The sequence below is a fragment of the Zonotrichia leucophrys genome, chromosome 26 (assembly GCF_028769735.1).
Source record: "Zonotrichia leucophrys gambelii isolate GWCS_2022_RI chromosome 26, RI_Zleu_2.0, whole genome shotgun sequence".
In the NCBI taxonomy this organism is placed as follows: domain Eukaryota; kingdom Metazoa; phylum Chordata; class Aves; order Passeriformes; family Passerellidae; genus Zonotrichia; species Zonotrichia leucophrys.
This window is the reverse complement of record NC_088195.1, coordinates 909758-929794: the sequence shown is the minus strand read 5'-3', so window position 1 is coordinate 929794 and position 20037 is coordinate 909758. Positions and strand designations below refer to the sequence as shown.

At 54.7% G+C, this 20037-nt stretch overlaps 1 protein-coding gene across 1 annotated transcript in view; it reads right to left on the bottom strand.

Moving 5' to 3' along the window:
- Positions 1 to 20037, bottom strand: part of PLXNA2 (plexin A2) — a 136241-nt gene that overhangs the window by 76133 nt on the left and 40071 nt on the right. Inside the window, exon 4 of the mRNA XM_064733278.1 lies at positions 15225 to 15359. Coding sequence (XP_064589348.1) covers positions 15225 to 15359 — 135 coding nt within the window. The remainder of the gene's footprint in view (positions 1 to 15224; positions 15360 to 20037) is intronic.

The window sequence follows — 20037 nt, the reverse complement described above, 5'->3', positions numbered from 1 at the left end:
AATGCTCAGAGCCTTTCCCACAGCTCAAGGGACGGATGACCTTTCCAATACTCTACCTGTATAAATCTTACTTAATGAAATAATAAAAAAAAAAAAATACGATGAAGGTTAAACCGTTCCCTGCAGCAGATTTACACTGAAAACAAGGCCTGCTCAGGGTTTACACAACAGCCCTTTAACATTCCTTTCCTAACGACTGGGGTGACTCCTGAGCAGCCCCAACCACAGGATGGGTGATCCCAGCCAAGGGCAGCGTGCCAAGGAAACAGCTCCAGCCCGGGCTGTGCTAAACACACAATTAGGGTTTGGCTGGGTCACGAGCCACAACACGGCGGTTTTCCCCATCAAACCCTCCCCACAACCCTTGGGACATGACTTCATTTGCGGTGCCACCACAAGTGAGCTCTTCAAACAGCCCGGAGCAAACGCGGCTGCCTGCGGCTTGGGAGCGCCCCTGGGAAAGTGGGAGCACCAAGGCAGGGCCTCCCGTTGTGGGAAACAGAGCTGGGACGGGGTTTGGAGCCAGGGAAGGTCGGGTAAAGGGTTTGGCTTTGATCTTTACCTGCTTTTCCTTGGGCTGCGCCTCTGCTGCACGGGAGATGGGGAATCAAAGAGCAGCTCTGGGGCTGTGGCAATGCTCTGACTGAGGCAGGGCTGACACAAGCTCAGAGTCCCCCAGAATTGCTGCATTGATGCTCCCAGGGCTGATACAAGCTCAGAGCCTCCAACAAACCCCAGAATTGCTGCATTGATGCTCCCAGGGCTGATACAAGCTCAGACCCCAGAATTAATGCTGCATTAATGCTCCCAGGGCTGATACAAGCTCAGACCCCAGAATTAATGCTGCATTAATGATCCCAGGGCTGATACAAGCTCAAACCCCAGAATTAATACTGCATTAATGATCTCAGGGCTGCCACATCGAGGCACTTGTCCCTGGCAGCCACCTCAGATCCTGCTGCAAGCAGCTGCTTTGACATCAGCCTCTCAGTGCCCGGATCCAGCACTCAGAACGGTGGCATTTTGGGCAAATAATGCCATGAAACTATTTCTGCTCCATCGGAGCCTGAGGAGCTTCTGCATGTATTTCCATAAATATCCCTGGCGTCAGTGCAGCAGCAGACCCAACAGACTGCCAGGGGGATCCTGCAGCCTGTGCTGAGCCTACCTACAGAGCAGCTCCAGGAAAAGCTCTGGGCTTGCAAGGGATTGGGGAGGACAGAATTAACCAGCTTCTGTGGGGAGGCTGGGAACAAGGGGAATCACTGCCCCAGGATGGGGCATTGAGCAGGGATCAGCTCATTAAGGGCAACGTGGGAATGCCAAAAACCAGGAGAAGAGCTGGTGGATCCATGACCTGCTCTGTCTTCTGCCTCTGGCTGGCTCTTTCTGCCCCATGAAAGACATGAAACCACCACTTCTGGGCCAAGCTTTGTCCTTGGCACGGTGTCTGTCAGTGCAAACCTCCTGTGTTCTGCCTCTGGCAGGGAGCAGGGACAGGGACCCTTAAGGGTGGCTCTTTCTGCCATGTGAAACCATGAAACCTCCACTTCTGGGCTAAACTTCATCCCTGGCACGGTGTCTGTCAGCTGCAAGCTCCCAGCAGGGTGAGTGCCCTGGCAGGGGCTCTGCCCTGCCTCAGCTGCCTCCGTCCTGCTGGGAGCCAGCGCTGCAGCAGCTGCTCCCAGGGCATTTCCCTGCAGGGTGGCTGGCGAGGGACGGGGTTAATGGTCCCACTCCACGTGTGACCTCTGTTCCCCCTCTCCCGAGCTGCTAATTACCCAGCTGAAGGGAGGGGGCAGCCCTGGGGCTCTGCCAGCCCTGGCATCGATCTCTGCACCCCGGGAGAGACCCCAGGGAAGGCAGCTCCTCCCATCCCACCCAGCTAATCAGGGCCCAAGCACCATAAACACCCGAGCAGCAGCAGCAGCTCCCCTCCTCAAAACGAGAGCAGCCTGTGGGGGATGAATAAAGAGCGCTGCTAATGAAAAGGTGCCTGCCATGGCTCGGTCCCTGACAATTGGCAGATGAACCTCGGTGGTTTGTGTGCTCCCCCTCTTTATTCTCTGCTCATAAAACTGGCAGGAGCAGGGGTAGCGCGGAGCTGCTGGCGGCAGCTGTGCTCAGGATGAAAAATGAGCAGCACATGCACGGAGGCAGCTGGAGCACAGCGAGGGACCCCGGGGTCCCTGGGGTTATTTCCCTCTCTCCAGAGGGGCCCTGAGCTTAACCCTTGCTTTCCTGGCTTGGAGCAAAGCAGCCAAAGCCACAGGGCCGGGTCAGCCTGGCTGTTCCCAGTGCAGGGTGTGTGTGCTGGTGTGCCTGGAGGGCCAGGGGAGCTGCAGCCCTGCTGGAACAGTCACCCTGTGCTCACACAGAGCATCACCCAAGCTCATGGGCAAGGCAGGGCACTGCAGTGGGGCACAGCATGGGTGGCAGTGCCCTGTCCATCCCCACAGCCTGTGGGATGAACCTCCCTGCCTGGCACTTTCGGAGCAAGGTGTGCCCCACATCTCTGGCATCTCTCTCTGTCCAGCCCAGTGTCCCAAAGCCACCCATCCCCTGCCACCTCACCTCGGAGCTGCCTTTGCCTTGTGCCTGGCAGGAGCAGGAATGGCCTGTTGTCCCTACAGAGCCCCCTCAGTGCCACCCCTGGCACACAAGGGGGTGTGGAGGTCACATTTTGTTTGCCCTCCTTGCTGAGGAGCCAGCCCAGGCCGTGTCCTGCCACCCACCGTGTCCGTGGGCACAGGGTGGGCACAGTGTGGGCACAGCCCCGCATCTGCCCGCTCCCAGCAGCCTCCCAGGCCATGCTGTGCCTCAATGCTGCCTTTGTTCCTGGCTCTGGCACGTCCCAGGGTGTCAGTGACACTGAAAAGCTTTGACTGGCCCTTTCTGTTTGTTTTCTTGGCACACGCGGGCACGGCTCCAATGGCCCAGCCTCGCTGTGCCCGCACCTCGCGTGTGCCTGGCAGGGTTGCTGAGCTGCAGCTCTGCCCAAATGATGCCATCCACCCCTCTGGCTCCCCTCCAGTGCCCATTTCCCACTGCTTTTCCAGCACAGCATCCCACATCCCAGAGTGGGTGACCAGTGCTGGGCACTGCCCAGGCTCCCCGAGGCTGCCAGAGCTCCAGGAGTGTTGGGAAATGCCCCCAGGGATGCCCAGGGTGAGATTCTGGGGTGCCTGTGCAGGATTTGGAGTGGATGATCCCTGTGGGTCCCTTCCATTCCTCAGGATTCCATGAATCCTGGCTGGCAGAGCTGCAGGGTCCATCCCTCAGAGCCCACATCCATGGGATGCTGCCTTGCCAAGTGAGCTCTGTGGCAATGCCAGGGACATTCAGCACAGACCCTGCTCAAACCTTCTCCACAGCCACAAAGGCTGCTGCACACAGACAGGAACACAGGCAACCCTCAGTTCTCCATTTCAGAGCCATTCAGGGTTGTTCAAACACTGCACAAACCCGGGAGGAACATCCCAGGCACGGCAGGTTTGTGTAATTTTACAGAGCCTTGAAAATGTGAAGCATTTGAGTGCCCTAAGTAGCTTTAAAGGTCACAGAGTGGTATCACTGCTGCTTGCACAGCCTGGCCAGGGCCCTGCCTGGTGTTTGCTCCAGGAACACTCTGCAGCCTCCACGGCTTTTTAGCAGGATTGCTCTCCAACTCCATCACGCTGTCCTTGCCAGTCAATTTTCTGCTACTCCATCACTTTCCCATTTGTATATCATTACACACGGCTGTCACAAATAATTTAGGAACCTGACGGGCAGCGTGAGGAACGAGCTGTCCTAAGCATATCCCAAACTCCTGAGTTCTGCAGGAAAATGAGCTCTAAGCCCATTTCCCCACAGAAGGAGCCTGGCGTGGCTGGGTGTAGGACATGGGTCTGTTCCCACCCATGGACACGTCAGTGAGGACCAAGGAAAACATCTCAGGAGAGATCCCCAAAGATCCCCTGGTGCTGCAGGGTGAGCCAGGCTGGTTCTGCCCATCCACACCCAGCCACAAAGCTGCTGCTGCAATGCTTTAACTCATTTTCATACATTTATGCTGAGACTAAATTTGTCCCTGCATATTTTCCTCCCCAGCCTAGTAATCAGTAGTGGAAATAATTTGCTGTTGTCTGCTCTGATGTTGCCATCTCTTGCACACATCCAAGTGACAAAGACATCAGGCCCTCAAAGTCCGATTGAAGAATAATTGGAAATCCAAAGTGGCACTAAATGTTATTTTCTAAATAAAATGCATTAAATTACAGAACATGAGGCTGTCAAGCATTAAAAAAGATTAGTTAGAGGCGGAAAAGAAATATTGTTCAACCCTTCAGAGACTTCATTACATGCAGAGGATACCCCTGTGTTCTTTGGGACAGGCAGGGGGAAAGGGAATGCAAAGCTGTAGAAATATTTCCAGCAGCCTGTGCTGTCCCAGATGGGCCTGGCTGCCTCTGCACTGCTGGATTTGCATCTCAGTTGCTGGATAAATATATAGAGAGATGGATATGTGGATATGTGGATAAATATGGGTGAGAAAGGCAAGATGGGTGAGGGGAAAACAGATAAATCAAGAAAAAGCAGAGAGCAGAGCAATCCCTGCCTCAGTGCCGGCAGGGAGGAGAAGGCCCAGCACAAGGACAGGAGGGATCATGGATCTCTGCAGGGATGGGGATGGCAGCCAGCCCTGGGTATCCAAATCACCCCAAATCTGCAGAAAAGGGACAAATCCGGGCACAGATCCAGCAGCTGAGCCCCAGGGCTGTGTGTCTGCCTTGGCTGGGTGTTAATAAACCCAAATATTGCAGCAGCTGCGCTCAGAACCTCAGCAAAGCCCAGCCTGGCCGTGGAGCACAGACAATCGTATTTCACCCGGTAGGAGCTGCTAAATTCACACTTAGAGCAATAAAGGCACAGCCAAACAAACATGACCCCAGTGGGACCCGTGGCTGGGGCAGGCACATCTCAGCTACACAAACAGCAGAGCTGAGGTGCATTTATCCCAAATCCCTCCTCTCACCAGCCTTCCCCAACAGCTCTGGCCCCTGGCATTAATACCCAGAGCCCAGCAGGCTGCAGGGGAGGCAGAATTATTTACATGGCTGCTTCCCCTTCCTGCACAAGGATTAAAGGCCAGGTGAGGCTTTTTGTGGTAGTTTTTATTTTGGTTTTTGCTTTTTTAAAAAAAATAAGAGCAGATAATTATCATCTGCCATTATGGAGGTGCTGATGCACCAAGTGCTGCTGCCCCTGTGCTGGGGGGAGAGGGCAGAGCAGCCCACACACAAACTGGAGATGGATTTATTCCAGCTGAGGGCTGGGGAGCCAAATCCCTCTCTCCCAGGGTTTCATTAGCTGGGAATGGCTTTCTAACGAGATTTACACAGCCCAGCCTGGAGCCTGCCCGTCCTGCCCTGCGCCCAAAGACAATAACCACGGGCAGCTCAGGGGAGCCTCCTGTGCCTCTGTCCCCACCCTCCAGTGCTGGGACCCTGCTGCCATCGGGGCGACCTCACAAACCCACAGAAACCCCACAGACCCCACAGAAACCCCACCGAAACCCACAGAAACCCCACACAAAACCACACAGAAACCCACACACAAACCCACAAAACCCCACACACAAAATCCCCCATGCAAAATCCCTTACACAAACCCACATAAACCTCACACAAACCCACAAAAAAGCCACACAAAACCCACAGAAATCCCACAGAAACCCACACAAACCATGTAAACCCCACACAAAACCACATAAATCCACACAGAGCCCCCACATAAAAACCCCCCACAAAACCCACACAAAAAACCACACAAATCCACACAGAACCCCCCCACAAAAACCCCACAGAAACCCACATATACCCCACACAAAACCCCCACAAAACCCACACAAACCCTGCACAAAACCCCACATTCTGGTGCTATGGCTTCAGAATCCTGCTCATGGCTTAAAACACCCCTAAAATAGCCAAAACTCAGCGTTTGGACACTGCTCTGAGGCCAGTTTGATGGGGTTTTGGGGTGTCCTGAGCAGGGCCAGGGCTCAGTGATCCCTGTGGGTGCCTCCCAGCTTGGGGAATTCTGTGATTCCATCATCCCCTTATTCCCTTTGAGGGCTCAGGTCCTTTTTGGGTGGGATCTGGCTGTTCTGGGTGGCTGCATCCCCCAAACAAAGCCTAAACCAAATCCCACCCCTCTAGTGCTGCCTCTTAGGGAGATTTTTCCACAAATCCAACATTTCCTCCAGCATCCTTCTTGGACGAGGTGCCAGGGACGAGCCTGAGCCCAGGCCACCAGCCTGGACCACGCAAGGGCCTAAAATGGAAAAAGCCAGCTTGTTTTTGAGTGTCTGGAGCCTGCCCCCTCCTCTCTGCAGGCACGGGAATGCTGTTTCTGGCACGGCTTCTCCAAATAAAAGTGTGGTCAGCTCTTTTTTGGATGGATTTTTGAGCGAATTGTTTTTGTGGGCAGCGCTGTCGGCTCCAAGGCCCAGCCACACAGGGAGGGGTTATTGTTAAACCCCTGGCCTTCCCCTGCTTCCTTCCCGAAGAAAATGAAAATAAAAATACTGAGATGCAGTTCTTAGCGAGGTGTTAATAGCACCCAAGGCACTGGCAGTTGTGAGTCACTTAAATGGATGGGGAAAAGCCCAAAACAAAGGCAGGAGGCAAAGGAGAAGTCCCTGATCCCAGTTCTGAGTGCTGGGATCACTCCAACAGATTGGGGAAGATTGCTCCCCTCAGCTCCAACCAGGCAGGCAGCAACCCCTGACCAAATCCTGCCCTGAATCTCCAGGGATTTTGGCCAGTTTGGTTTTGATGTGGCTCTGGAGGCCATGGCAGGGTCATGAAGGGTGTCGCTAACAAAGCAAAAGGCAGCACCCAGCCTCTGAGAGCCTTAGGATCAGCGAATCCTGGAATGGTTTGGCTTGGAAAGGACTTTAAAGCTCATCACATTCCACCTCCACCAGCCCCATCTTCTCCAGCCACCTCAGCAGCTGAGAGCCCCTCAGTGCCTGGGGCTCCTTTTTGTGGCCATCCCTCTCCAAACCTCCCCATTCCTCCACTGCTGGGATGGGATTCCTAAAGGCTCTTTTAATTCATTTATTTGAAAGCATCTCTGGAGCCTTGCCAAGCCAGGGTGGGCTCTGCAGGTCCTGCAGCCCCCCACGCTGCCCTGCCCAGCAGTTTGAAAGGGAAAACCAGCACTGGTGCACTGGGATCAGCTTTTCATGGGCATTTACCCATTCTAAAAGCTCACTCCAAGGAGTGCACAGGAATAGCTGCAGGTGGGAAGGTGATGCCTGGATTTATGGGTCTTTATAAACAACCTGGCACTGCAAACCACACCCAGGGCCTTCTCTTCCCTCCTTCATCTCGTGGGAGCATCAACCTGGACAGGAGTGAGGAATGGCTGTGGGGCTGAGGGTCTGGGGGCTCTCCTGGATTTCCTGTGTCACTTAGGACAGGTCACACAGCATCTCTATGCTTCAATCCTGATCTAAAAACTGGTATTACTTCTCCATCTCCCAAATCTGGGAGTGGAGACCAAAACCTTCACAGCCTGGTGGGGGCTGCTGCAGAGAAACCGGTGGAAAAGGCAGAGGGAAAATGAAGAGGGAAAACAACAATCCCCCTGTGTGAGCAGCACGTTCCAGGCTTGATTACAATAAAAATAATTTCTTTAACACCCACACAGAAAGCTCCAGGCCGGGATTGCTGCTCCCCCTGTCTGTCTGGCCCCCAGCACTCTTGGCAGGGCCCTGGGCAGGGCTGGGGCAGGGGGAGCAGGCAGTGTTTAGTCTGCCAGGCACATTCCTGCTCGCTGCTCAAATAAATACAGGGTTATTGATGGAGCTGCCTCCCCTCCCCAGCATCAGGCAGAAATGCCACAGTTATCAAGTGGCTCCCTGGAACAGCACAGGGATGGGGCTGGAGGGACCTTGGGGACCGAGGGACACCCAAGGCCAGAGGGGTTCTTGTTTAGGATCTGCCCCAAGGTTGGTGCTCAGGATTCCCATTTGGGTGCTGAATGTGCTCTCCAGGATCATCCCTGAGCAATCCATGCACCTCCCTCCAGAAAATATCAACACTTCTTGCCACAGCAAAGTTATAATGGGAAATATTTTTCCAGAGGAGGAGGAGGAGGGAGAGCAAGAGCAAACCTCACAAAAAGTTGTTTTTTCCTGCTTTACAACCAGTATTAACTTTTATATTTAGTCCCAGCTTGCAAGGCCATTCCAGCCACTTTCCCTGGGGCACATCCATAATTTTCAACCTATCTGGAGACTGCAGGAGCCTGAGTCAAGTTCCACCTCATCTGGGGGCATTTTTCAGCATGTTCAGTGGAAAAGGAGAAAAAAGCAAAGGCTTTAAGAGTCAGGGTGGATTTGAACTCTCTGAAATCCTTCTGCCCCTTTGAGGCTCAGATTGAGTCCAAGCAGGAGCTGGAAGCCTGGAGAGGGCAATGCTGGGGGGGTTTCAGCTGCTCCCCCAGCCCACAGAGCCACCAGCAAAGTGCCACATTGTCCCAGGCTTCTGAGGAGACCAGGCAAAGCTGATCCAAGGGAAACACTGCAGGACAGAGCTTGAACTTGGCAGAATCAGACCCAGGAATGGTTGGGTTGCAAAGGATCTTAAACCCCCTCCAGTGCCACCCCTGCCATGGGGTCACCTTCCAGTGCCACCATGCCACCTCCCACTGTCCCAAACCCTGTCCAGCCTGGCCTGGGGCACTGCCAGGCGTGAGGTGGATGGAGGGATCCAGCAGGAGCAGCTCCTGCACTCGGAGTGCACAAACCCCACCACAATAAAGGATCCTCCACACCACAGCCCTTTTTCCATTTCACCCTTCGCTGGATCATTTTATGCATCTATTCCCACTGCTAATTCGAACTAATTAAAGTATAAAATAGAATAATTTGTGCAATTTCAGAGCTCCCCTCAGCATATTGTGAGTTATGTTTCCTTTCTGCTGGAGCCTGATGTGAGCAATTCCCGGCCTCGCTGGCTCAGTACCCCCAAACTCCTCTCCACAAACTATTCCAGGAGCAGGGGATGGGGGACGAGGGGAACTTTAAAAGGGAAAAATAATCCAAATTTGGTTTTAAATCTCATCACTGAGCACTGAGTGTGGTATTTCAGATCTCTCCTTCAAGGCCTTTTTTCCCCCCTGGGAACACAGCTCTCTCCTTTTGCGGCTGGTAAGGAGGACCTGGGTCTGTCTGTCTGTCCATCCAGACAGGAAATCCTGCAGCATTCCAAACCCAGCCTTGAAAACCAGCATCACCCACAGAGCTGGACTGGGAGGTGTCCCTGTCCACTTCCAGTGGAGCTTTAAGGTCCTTTCCAACCCAAAAAATTCTGGGAGTCCATGGGCTTAGCTTCCCTCAGGATGGAGCAGGGATGGTGGCACCAAATTTGGAGGGACATCAGAGCTCCTTTGCAGACCCTGCAGCCCTGGGGAGCTGAGGCTCTGTGCCCGTAAGGGAAATTCTAGAAATACCTCAGGACTGTGGTGGCTGGAATGGAAATGAAACAATGGCTCTGTGGAAGGGGAGGAATTGGAAAGGGAAGCAAATGCCGAAGCAAACACGTGGGAACCCTGTGGCTGTGACTGGCAGGGGAAGAAACAGCCCTAATACAAAGAAAAAACCAAAGCAAAACAAACAAACTGCAGGCAAAGGCAGGCAGCACTTGAAAGGAACAACCGCACAGGCAATGTCTGCGACATAACTCATGCAGGAAAAACAAACCCACTGACCCCCGCTCACACCAACGCCTCCCCCAGCCCTTCTTCCAGCAAAGTTCATTCTCCAAGGGTTCCTCACCTCACAGGAGCTGCCTGGGTTTATTTTGGGTCTGGACAGACATCCCTGGGGCTGGGGGAGCTCTGGGACAGGTGAGCCCCAGCAGGGCTGACAAATGTGCTGGCAGCAGGAGCCCAGCAGGGCCCCACCTGCCCGGGCTCGGCTTTTTGGGCAATCCGTGGTAATTAACACATCCTCCCTGGCAGCCAGGTATTGTTAATGAGAGCAGACAAGTTTTTAGCGGGATTTCTTAATTATTCCTAATTGAGGTCGGGAATTTTGGGAGGATGGAGGAGGAGCTGTGCAGACACTCCAGGGGCAGAGTCCTTCCTCTCCAGGGGCTCCTGTGCCCATCCAGCTCCCTCTCTGTCCCAGCCCATGAGCAGGTGGAGGGACTCTCAGGGGAGAAAGGATTTTGGACACCCCTGGTGGGATCCAGCCGAGCCCTTCTCCCAGTGCTCAAAGTTTGCTGAGATTATGTCCAGCTAACTGGCTGTTCAACTAGCAGATAATGTAGTTAAAAATTTAATCAGTTCATTTTTTTTTCCCTCCTGATGACTGCAGACCCTTTTATCCACGCCTCGTGCATTTTTTATCATGTTTTCTCAGTTCTCCTCAGGACACCATCGGTATTTACAGCCCTGCTCAGGCTCCAGGACTGATGTGCTCCCCTGTTTTTCTCAGCCCTCACTCCAACCCAATCCAATCTCTCCTAAATCATCGGGGCAGCTCCTGTCTGCCTCCCCCTCCCTCAGCATCCAGAAAATCCATCCCAAAGCAAAACAAAGCAGTTTGCACAGGACTGAAGCCTCTGGGGGTTACAGGGCAGAGGAATGCACAACAAATTATCCCTGGAGAGCTGCAGCTCCTGGCACAGGGGCACTTGCAAAGCAAATATTTCACTGCTCCCAGAGCAGGCTAAAAGACAATTTCTTTACCTAAAGCCACGGTGATGGATGTGGAGAGGGAGGGGGAATTCAGCCGGTGGAAAAGCAACAGGTTGGGAATAAAGGAGGAGGAGATGTGGCTGCCCCATCCCTGCAGAGTTCAAAGCCAGTTTGGACAGGGCTGGGAGCAACCTGGGGTGGGCTGAGATGAGATCTGAACCCTCCCAACCCAAACCGCTCTGTGGTTCTGTGACTCCATCAAAGAACACAAACCTGTGCCCTCCGAAGCCCCAGAGGGCACATCCAGCACTGCCTGGAGCAGCAGGGGCTCCCTCAGGGCTCTGCTGGCTTTGTTGGTGTTCACGGGGTGGTTCTGGGCTCTCATCTCTGCCTGGGGAGTGCTGGGGCTCCCAGAGCAGGAGCCTGCTCTGTTCCACCCCTCAGAACAGGGAAATCCTCCCCTGTGCCTGAATTCACCATGGCTGGGCTGGGAGCAGCTCCTGAGCCCATGAGGCAGCAGGGATTGTGGAGGATGGTTCTGCAAGGTGAATTCTGCACCTGCACACCTGGGCACTGCCTGCTGAGGAAGGTGCTGCTGTTCCCCCAGCACCTCACCTCACCTGGGGTTCCACCTGAGGAGCACCAGAACTGAGGGATCATGAGCTGGGAAATAAGGAATGGAAAATTCAGTTGTTTTTGGGCAGGGAGGAGGCAGTGAGGGCAGAGGGAGAGCCTGCTCAGCACCAGCTCCTCTGCCCCTGCAGCTCCCACCTGCCAGGAGCCCTGATGCCCAGGCTGGGCTGGAAAGGACCCTCCTGGGATGTTTTCCTCACCCCTAACACAGGAACTTCCTCCCAGCCACCATTTCCATCCTGCTGATTTAAATTCCACGTCTGCAGCCTTTGATTAGGTGCTGAAATCTTTTGGAGCCAGCAATCCCTGCCCTGGGTTTGATCGAGCTCCTCTCACTCCTGCCTTAAAAATAACCAAATTCCTCCTTCTGTCGGAGCTGTGAAAATCTTTGGTTTTGCTGACGCTTACACAATGCCCACAGCTCTGCCAGGGGGAGCAGAGGGGGCTCCTGCAGCCCTGGGGCCACCAGAGCACCCTCATCCCAAGGATTGATGGGGCTGGAGCTTGCAGACACTGAGGAAACCCAACTGACAGCCAGACAATTGATGCTGCTGGGCTGAAGTACAGAGCCACTTCTGCTCAGCACCAGCAGCACTTGTGGGAGCCTCAGCCCTTCCCTCTGCAAGGGGGAGAGCAGAGATTTTCTGCGTGTGCAGGGGGTGTTGGTGAGGGCTCTGTGACAAAATGGGGATTTTTAAATCAGGGGCGTTGCTGGCCCCACAATTGTCAAACATTGCCATTAACCCCTCACCTGCTGTTTGATCAGCCCTGGGTGCACCTCATGTCTCACCAGTGAAGCAGCAACCAATTCCATGTCAATACCTTTTTTTTTCTTTTTTTTTTTTTTTTTTTTTTTTTTTTTGTTTGTTTTGTTTGGGTTTTTTTGCCTGGTAGAAACTGTTAATTGAAATTGTCTGTGAAAAATTAAGCAGCTCATCCTGGGCAGTGGCTGAGAAGAGCCATGGTCCCCTCACTGTGGCTGTGATGGTTCCCCCACCACAGAACCCATGGTGAATAAAAATTGGGATTTTGGGGTGATTAGCTCTGCCAGCACCTGCCAGACCCAGCGCTATTCCCACCCTGGAACCTCACAAAGCTCCTGCAATGCCACCCATCTCCATCATCTCCATCATCTCCATCATCTCCATCATCTCCATCTCCATCATCCCCATAATCTCCATCTCCATCATCCCCATCATCTCCATCTCCATCATCTCCATAATCTCCATCATCCCCATCATCCCATCTCCATTCCCCATCATCTCCCATCTCCATCATCCCATCATCTCCATCTTCCCTCTCCATCATCTCCATCATCCCATCACTCTCCATCTCTCATCATCTCCATCTCCATCATTCCATCATCTCCTACCCTCATCTCCCTCACTCGTCTCTCCAGCCAGCTCTCCCCAGCCTTGCCCAGCCTGGGTGCAGAAATGGGCTTTGTTTGCTCCACCAACACTGAGCAATGAATTCCTGCTTTAAATAGTGTCAGAGCCACTTCTCCTTTCCCCTGTGAGTGTTTGAAAGCAGGTGCTATGAGAAGGGAACCTGAAAGAGCTCCTAATAACCACCCTTAAACCGAGTGGTTCAAGAGCCCCCGAGTGCCTGGAAGCAAAGTTTCTTTATTCCTCTCTCCCCCGGATCGGGCTGTGCAACTGTTGCTTCTGTGCTTTGTGGGAGTGAAATCAAATGTCAAATATTCTGCTTTGGAAGGAGTTGGCAGCGAGACATGAAAGGCTCAGGGAGAGCTCGAAAAAAGAGGGAGGAAAAAACTGGAGCAAAGCACAGACAGGGCTGGGACAGGAGCCAGGGGATGGGGAAGGGCTGTGCCTGCAGCCACAGCTCCAGAGCTGAGCAGGGAGAGGCTCTTTTCCCTGCAGTTCTGCACTGAGCTGGTCCTGGCTGCTGCCTGCACAGAAGGGAGCTGGGCTCCGTGCCGAGGAGCTCCCTCCGTCCTTTGTGGGAAGCATCTCCACAGCTCCATCCCTACAACCCCATCCCTACAACCCCATCCCCACAGCTCCATCCCCACAGTCCCATCCCCACAGCCCCATCCCCACAGCTCCATCCTCACAGCTCCATCCCCACAACCCCATCCCTCAACCAACCCCATCCCATCCACACCCACCCCATCCCACCCACAGTCCCATCCCCACAGCCCATCCCTAACAACACAGTCCATCCCCACACTCCATCCTCCAGCCCATCACACTCCATCCCACAGCCCCAAACCTTCACAGCCTCACAGTCCCTTCACAGCTCATCCCCACAGCCCCAGGCCTTGGAGCTGCCCCCAGACCCCATCCCAGGGCTGTCCCAGGGCTGTCCCCATGCCCAGAGGGGCTCAGGAGGTGCCAGCAGCTGTTGGGGAGCACCTTCCCCATGTAAATTCCAGAAACCCTCAACACCTTCCCCAGGTGAATTCACAAACCCCCAGCACCTTCTGCAGGTGATTGCACAAGCACCACCACCTTCCCCAGGTAAATTCCACAAACCCCAGCACCTTCTGCAGGTGATTGCACAAGCACCAGCACCTTCCCCAGGTAAATTCCACAAACCCCAGCACCTTCCCCAGGTGAATTCCACAACCTCAGCCATTCTCAAGGGCTGTGTGTGGACACAGCCCTGGCCTGGATCTGTCTCAGATATCAAACCCCAGCTCTGAGCAATCCTCCCCCCACGTTTACTGCAGCACAGCCCTGCCAGGAGCAGCTGCTCTCTGTGGCATTCTGCTGTGGCAAATCTCGGTTTGTTCTCCATTTCCAGCCCTCAGAGGCCGTTTTTTGCTGTGTATTCTCAGTCCTTCTGAGGGCTCCTCTCACCATTTACAGCCTCAGCCCTCCGGGGCTGCTGGACCTCCCTCCTCCCCTTGGTGCTGACCCCTTTTCAATCATCAGCCTCCTTTATAGAGAACCAGGGAACAATATCTCCTTGGCTGCACTTTGCTGACCTATCACACTGCAGGATGGGGGCACTGGGGTCACCACAGGAGCTGACAGATCCATATGCATGGGCTGCTGCATTTTGGGACCCAGAGCACGCGTTGCTGCAAGGGCAACAGGCAAATCCTGTGGCAAAGCCTGCAAGGAATGAGAAGCAACAGCCCCCAGCTCCTGGAGTCTCCCCAAGGCAGAGCCGTGGCTGGAAATGGAATTAACGTTCCAGGAATATTCTATTATTTGCTAATTCTCTTCACATCTTTTTGTTTCACAATTAAGCAAATTAGCGCTTTGATGAATATTAAGACGCTCTTGCCTCATAAAAGATGAGTTAGAGGCATTCCCCCTGGACTTTGCTCCTAATGAAAACACTTCCTCAACTGTTTGAGTTCCACACTGGGTCCTTTCCTCCCTGCTGGGAGCATGGGCAGCACGTGGCTCCTGCACAGTGACCAAGCATTAACATTTGAATAAAATAATTCAATTGCAAAGTTTGCACAGATCTCATTATCCAGCCTGAGCTGGATGGGATCTGAAATTGTGGCTGCTCATGCAAGTGTCTGTCCCTGAGTGTCTCCAACAGGCACAAAATGCCTTCCTCAGCCTCAGGGGTTCACTCACTCGAGGCTTTCAGTGGGGAGAAGACTTTGCCCTCTCCTCAAACATTTCTCCCTTGTTTTCAAATAACTTTTTAACCAAGGAACCCCTGTGGCTCATGGCCGAGGTAGGAACAGCTCAGAGCCCCAAACCAGCTCAGTTCCCATCCCTTCCAGCCAGGAACAAGCAGGTTCAGCTCTCCCCCAATGATGCCAATTCCTGCTCAGGGGCACAAAAACCCAAGCTGCTCCTGGCGCTCCAAGCCCTTATCCCCATGCAGCCCCTCGGGGCTGATCTCCAGAGCACAGTGCTGAGGGAAGGAGCAGGGATGCCGCGGGCAGGGCAGCAGGCACTCACCTGGCGCTCTGACATGACGTACAGGTACTTGTGGTCCACGGAGAAGGCCATGTCCCGCAGCACCGGGCTGCCGTCCTTGAACACCGGCACCACCTCGTACTGGATCCCGCCCTGGGGCGGCCCGTCCGCCCGGATCTGCAGGGCAAAACACACACACAGGTCAGGGGCACTCACAGCTGACAAATCCTGCCCTTGTTTTGGGGTGAGGGAAGAGGGGGACAAGGTAGGGAAAGGAATGAATCCAAAAATTTCAGCTTTAACTGCAGACAGAGCAGAGTGGGAGCAGGAGCTGGAGCGAAGGTTCTGTCTCCACTGCAGCCAGTGTGATTTCTCCACTCCAGGAGAAATAATAAGAGAGTTTTGTGGTTGCAAGGCGAGCACAGAGACCTCCAGTGAGCCATGATTGACCATCCAGGGGGAAGGAAAACTGTAAACTTTTAAGATTCTCTCTAAAATAAACCTGAAAGGAGACCACAAAACTCTACAGCCAACAGCAAAGCCAAGATACTGCAGAGGTATATTTTAATTCTCCAGACACCTATAGAATGACACTTGGATAATCTCCACCACCTCTTCCTGCCACGGAATCCTCCTGGAGCATCATCCCTGCTTAAAACCTGGAGATGCTTCTGCCACTTTCCTGCCTGGAGGGTTCAGCGAGGCAAGGCCAGCCCAGCCCGTCGTGCTGAGCGAGCAGAGCTCTGGCACAGCACCACACGCTCCAAGCATCCCTCCATCCCTCCCAAACACCGCCCTGCTCCCGCAGGAAAACCTGCCCGGGCTGTGACAAGCCCCATCCCTGCCAGCAGCCGCTGCTGCGGAGGAAACGCCGCCTTCTCTTGCCCGAGTTAATAATTGATGGCCTCGGGGGCTGTGCGCGGGGAGGGCAGCGGGAGAAACAAACTCCTGACATTGCCTTTCCCACCAGGATCTGTGCGTTTGGGGAGATGCGGGGTGGGAACGGGGCTGGGGGAGCCATGGGCGGGCAGCGACAGCGGGGATGGGCCGGGGATGAGCCGGGGATGAGCCGGGGATGAGCCGGGGATGAGCCGGGGATGTTCCAAGGATGTACCGGGAATTCCCGGGATGTCCCGGGAATGTGTGGGGAATTGCCAGGGATGAGCCGGGAATTGCTGGGAATTGCCGGGATTGTCCCAGAAATGAGCCGGGAATTGCTGGGATGTGCCGGGGATGTGCTGGGAATGTTCCGGGATGCGCCAAGGATGTACCGGGAATTGCCGGGAATTGCCAGGAATGAGCCGGGAATTGCCGGGAATTGTCGGGAATTGTCGGGAATTGCCGGGAATTGCCAGGAATGAGCCGGGAATTGTCGGGAATTGTCGGGAATTGCCGGGAATTTTCGGGAATTGCCGGGATGCGCCTACCGCCCCTCCAGGAGAAGGAACACGGCCCTAGGCAAACTCCTTATCCCAGAGGTGCCATCGGCTCCCGCCGGGCTGTGCTGTCCCGGCCCTTTCTGCCACCCCGAAATTCCCTGCCTGGCTGCACAACGGAGCAAAAGGCAGGAAAACCCCAAGGCCAAACCTTCGGAAGAGGCAGGACTGGCACAGAAAGGGCTGGCTCTTTTTTCTGATGCATGTTCCCAGAAGCCAAGAGAGCAGATTGTTAAAAATCTTATGGTTTAGCTGAGAAATGAGCCACCCCAGCTGGAAATACCAGGGGAGAAACTCCTCTGCACCCTCTCCAAATAAATCCTCCCCTTGGAAAGGGCCCCGGTGCCTCCTGCCATGCACAGACATGTTGGATACACACAAACACATTCATTTCCTGCATTTCTCTCTTTTCCCCTTTACCTCCCGAGCGCTCAGTGCTACAGAAGGACATCAGGTGGGAATGTGAGTGCTCTGTGGAACACCCACAGCCAGGCACAGAACCCCTGGCAGGATTAAGCTGCCAGCCCAAGCCTGCCTCGAAAGCCCTGAATTTTCAGAAAGCAAAATCCCCCAAAAGGCAGAAGGTCAGAGAAAGCAAAATCCCCCAAAAGGCAGGTCAAACCCTGCTTTAATTCCACCTGTGAGAATTAGGATTGTCACAGCCCCAGTGAAATACCAGGAATCAGAGGCAGAGCCACACCAGTATGAGCCCAGTGCCTTACTGGGTGCTGCCACCGGAGTCACCCATGCTGCAGCGGGGACAGAGGGACAGAAATCACCCAGGAATAAAGAGCAGGAACGCGGGGCTGCCAGGGCTCCACAGCCACCGTACAAAGGGCTGATTAATGGCCAGACAGGAATGGGAGCCCGGACATGAAGGATCAGCAGCCTTTGTGAAAAACAACTGTTTTCCAGAGTTCCCTCAGGGCACCAGCAGCTCGTTAAATTGAGCTTCTTTCTAGTAATGAGGTCAGACAGGGCTAATAAAGAGAGATACCACTGGACAAGGCTGGTGCAGACCAATTCCAACTGGGAATTGCAGCTCGGGGCTGGAGGCAGCGCTGAGTGCCCCTGCAGCCCGGCTGAGGGCTCGGAGCTGTGCCTGGGATGGGTTTGGTGCCTGGGATGGAGTTTTGGGGCACAGCACGGGGTGCTGGCACTGCCTGCGCCCTCCTGCCCCCACAATGGCCAGGGAGCAGCCCCGGGGCTCTCAGGGATTCTGTGCCCAGGGCACAGGACAGGGGGACAGCAGAGCCTCCCTGGGTGGGTGTTGGAGCCCCAGAGCCCCCAGAACCCCCAGAGCCCCCTGGCCACAGCCCAGGCCGAGGGCACCCAGTGACACCGGGATGCTCCACTGCATCTCCAGCTCAGGGCTCGGTTTCCATGGCAACAAATGATGATGTCAGAGAGGAGAGCGATGATTCCTGCGGCCGGGGAGGAAGAAAGGGATCATCTCACACAGCAGAAAGCCTCTTGTTGACGTTTGGGGAGGGAAATCATTCCTCTGCCTCACATGTGGGTGCCCTGCTGGGGCCTGGCAGCTCCTGAGCTGTCTCTGGAGCAGGGGTGGGACCAGCACTGCACCTGCGGGCTCATCCCAAATCCAGGGCTCATCCCCAAACCAGGGATCTTCCCCAAATCCAGGGCTCATCCCAAATCCAGTCCAGGGCTCTTCCCCAAATCGAGGGCTCACCCCCAATCCAGGGCTCTTCCCTAAATCCAGGGCTCACCCCCAATCCAGGGCTCTTCCCTAAATCCAGGGCTCACCCCCAATCCAGGGCTCATCCCAATCCAGAGCTCTTCCCCAGTTCAGGGTTTATCCCAATCCAGGGCTGGTCTGGCACGGCCCTGGGGGACAGGGGAGCACAGGGGTGGGCTGGGATCCCCCAGTCCCATTTGCTCCTGTCCCCACCCTTCTCCTGACAGGGTGATGGCCGTGGAAGGGATCAGGAGAGGGACACAGAGGGAAGAGGGTGGGGATGGATGGAGCACAGGGGTGGGAGAGGCACCTCAGGAGCTGGAAACAGGGATCAGAGGGGCAGCAGAGCCCAGGAGGACACGCCACAGGCTGCCACACTCGGAACAGGGACCCGAGGAGCTGCCCGGGCCACATCCAGCCCATCCCTCCTGCTGGGTGTTTACAAATCTCTGCTGAGAAGTGCCTACTGACATAATCTGCAAATCCAAACTCATCCCAGCTCACAGGGCAGCCCGGTGGAGGAGCAGGATGTGCTGGGTGCAGGAGCTGCAGCCCTGCAGAGCTCACACTGAGCTCTCTAATACCCCCACAATGCAGCTGCAGGCTAAGCTGGGCTTTATCAGCAGAGATTAGCCAAATACCACATTGTGGCAGCGTGTAGGAGCCACTCACGGATCTAATCTGACATGAAGCTCCAGCACACCTCGTGCAGGAAAGTTCCCCTCAGGTGCTGTGCCCAGGCAGTGCCGGTGCTGGGATAGCTCTGCATTCCCCCCAGCAGGCTCCCATTAGGAGACATCGAATCTCTTCGCAGGAACTTTCCGTGATTAAATTACCTGTCTGTTTGCATTAGGGGTGTTTCCAGCAGGCTGACTCAGGGTGGAATTCCTGGTGCCAGGGAAAACAGCTGAATAAGCCCGAGCATGAGGGGCTGATTGCCCAGCCTGGGTCCTGCAGCGGGGCCACCATTGACTCCTCCCCACCTCTGCAGGGGCCTCATGGTCCCAAAGCACTCTGGTTTCCATGTGGAAACACCAGGGAGGCAGTGGAGGGGTTCCTGAGAGGATCCCCAGTGCCAGGAGCAGCAGGCGCTGCCTGAACTTGCTGATTTTTGTAATGGCATTGAAGTGAAATCTGGCCCTGCATGATTCTCTTCGTCCTGCATCCTCAGACCCCCACAGCAACATCCAGGAGAGGAGAATCCACATCTGGAACTGCAAATTATTACCCAAAAAGTTTCCAGGCCCCTGCAGGATCCCTCCCCATGTCCCCATCCAGCCTTCCCTGCAGGCAGGAGCAGCAGGATGGGACTGGGCTCCATGTGGGAATTCTCCCCTCGGAATTCAAGTGCAACAGGAACCCCATTGGGTGCCTTTCCTTTAAATCACAGATGTGTCCCTGAGAAAGCTAATGACAAACCTTACATGCACATTCCATTCCAATCAGCATATCCAATTAACTTCATTACCTGCAGGCTCCCTCTCTGCCAGGCTCTTTCTCTCCTGTCACATTTTCTTTATGCCTTTCTCCCACATTAGGAGGGAATGGCTCTGTCCCCGTGGGCGCCACCTTTGTCTTGGCCCCACAGCCTCCATGGATGGGTCCCTGCAGGAGCCCATGGTGCTGTCAGGCTGGGAGCAAAGCAGCTCCTGAGAGCAAATCCATCCCCTCCCAGCTCACACTGCCCAAGTGAACATTAAACACTCCCACTAATCACTGC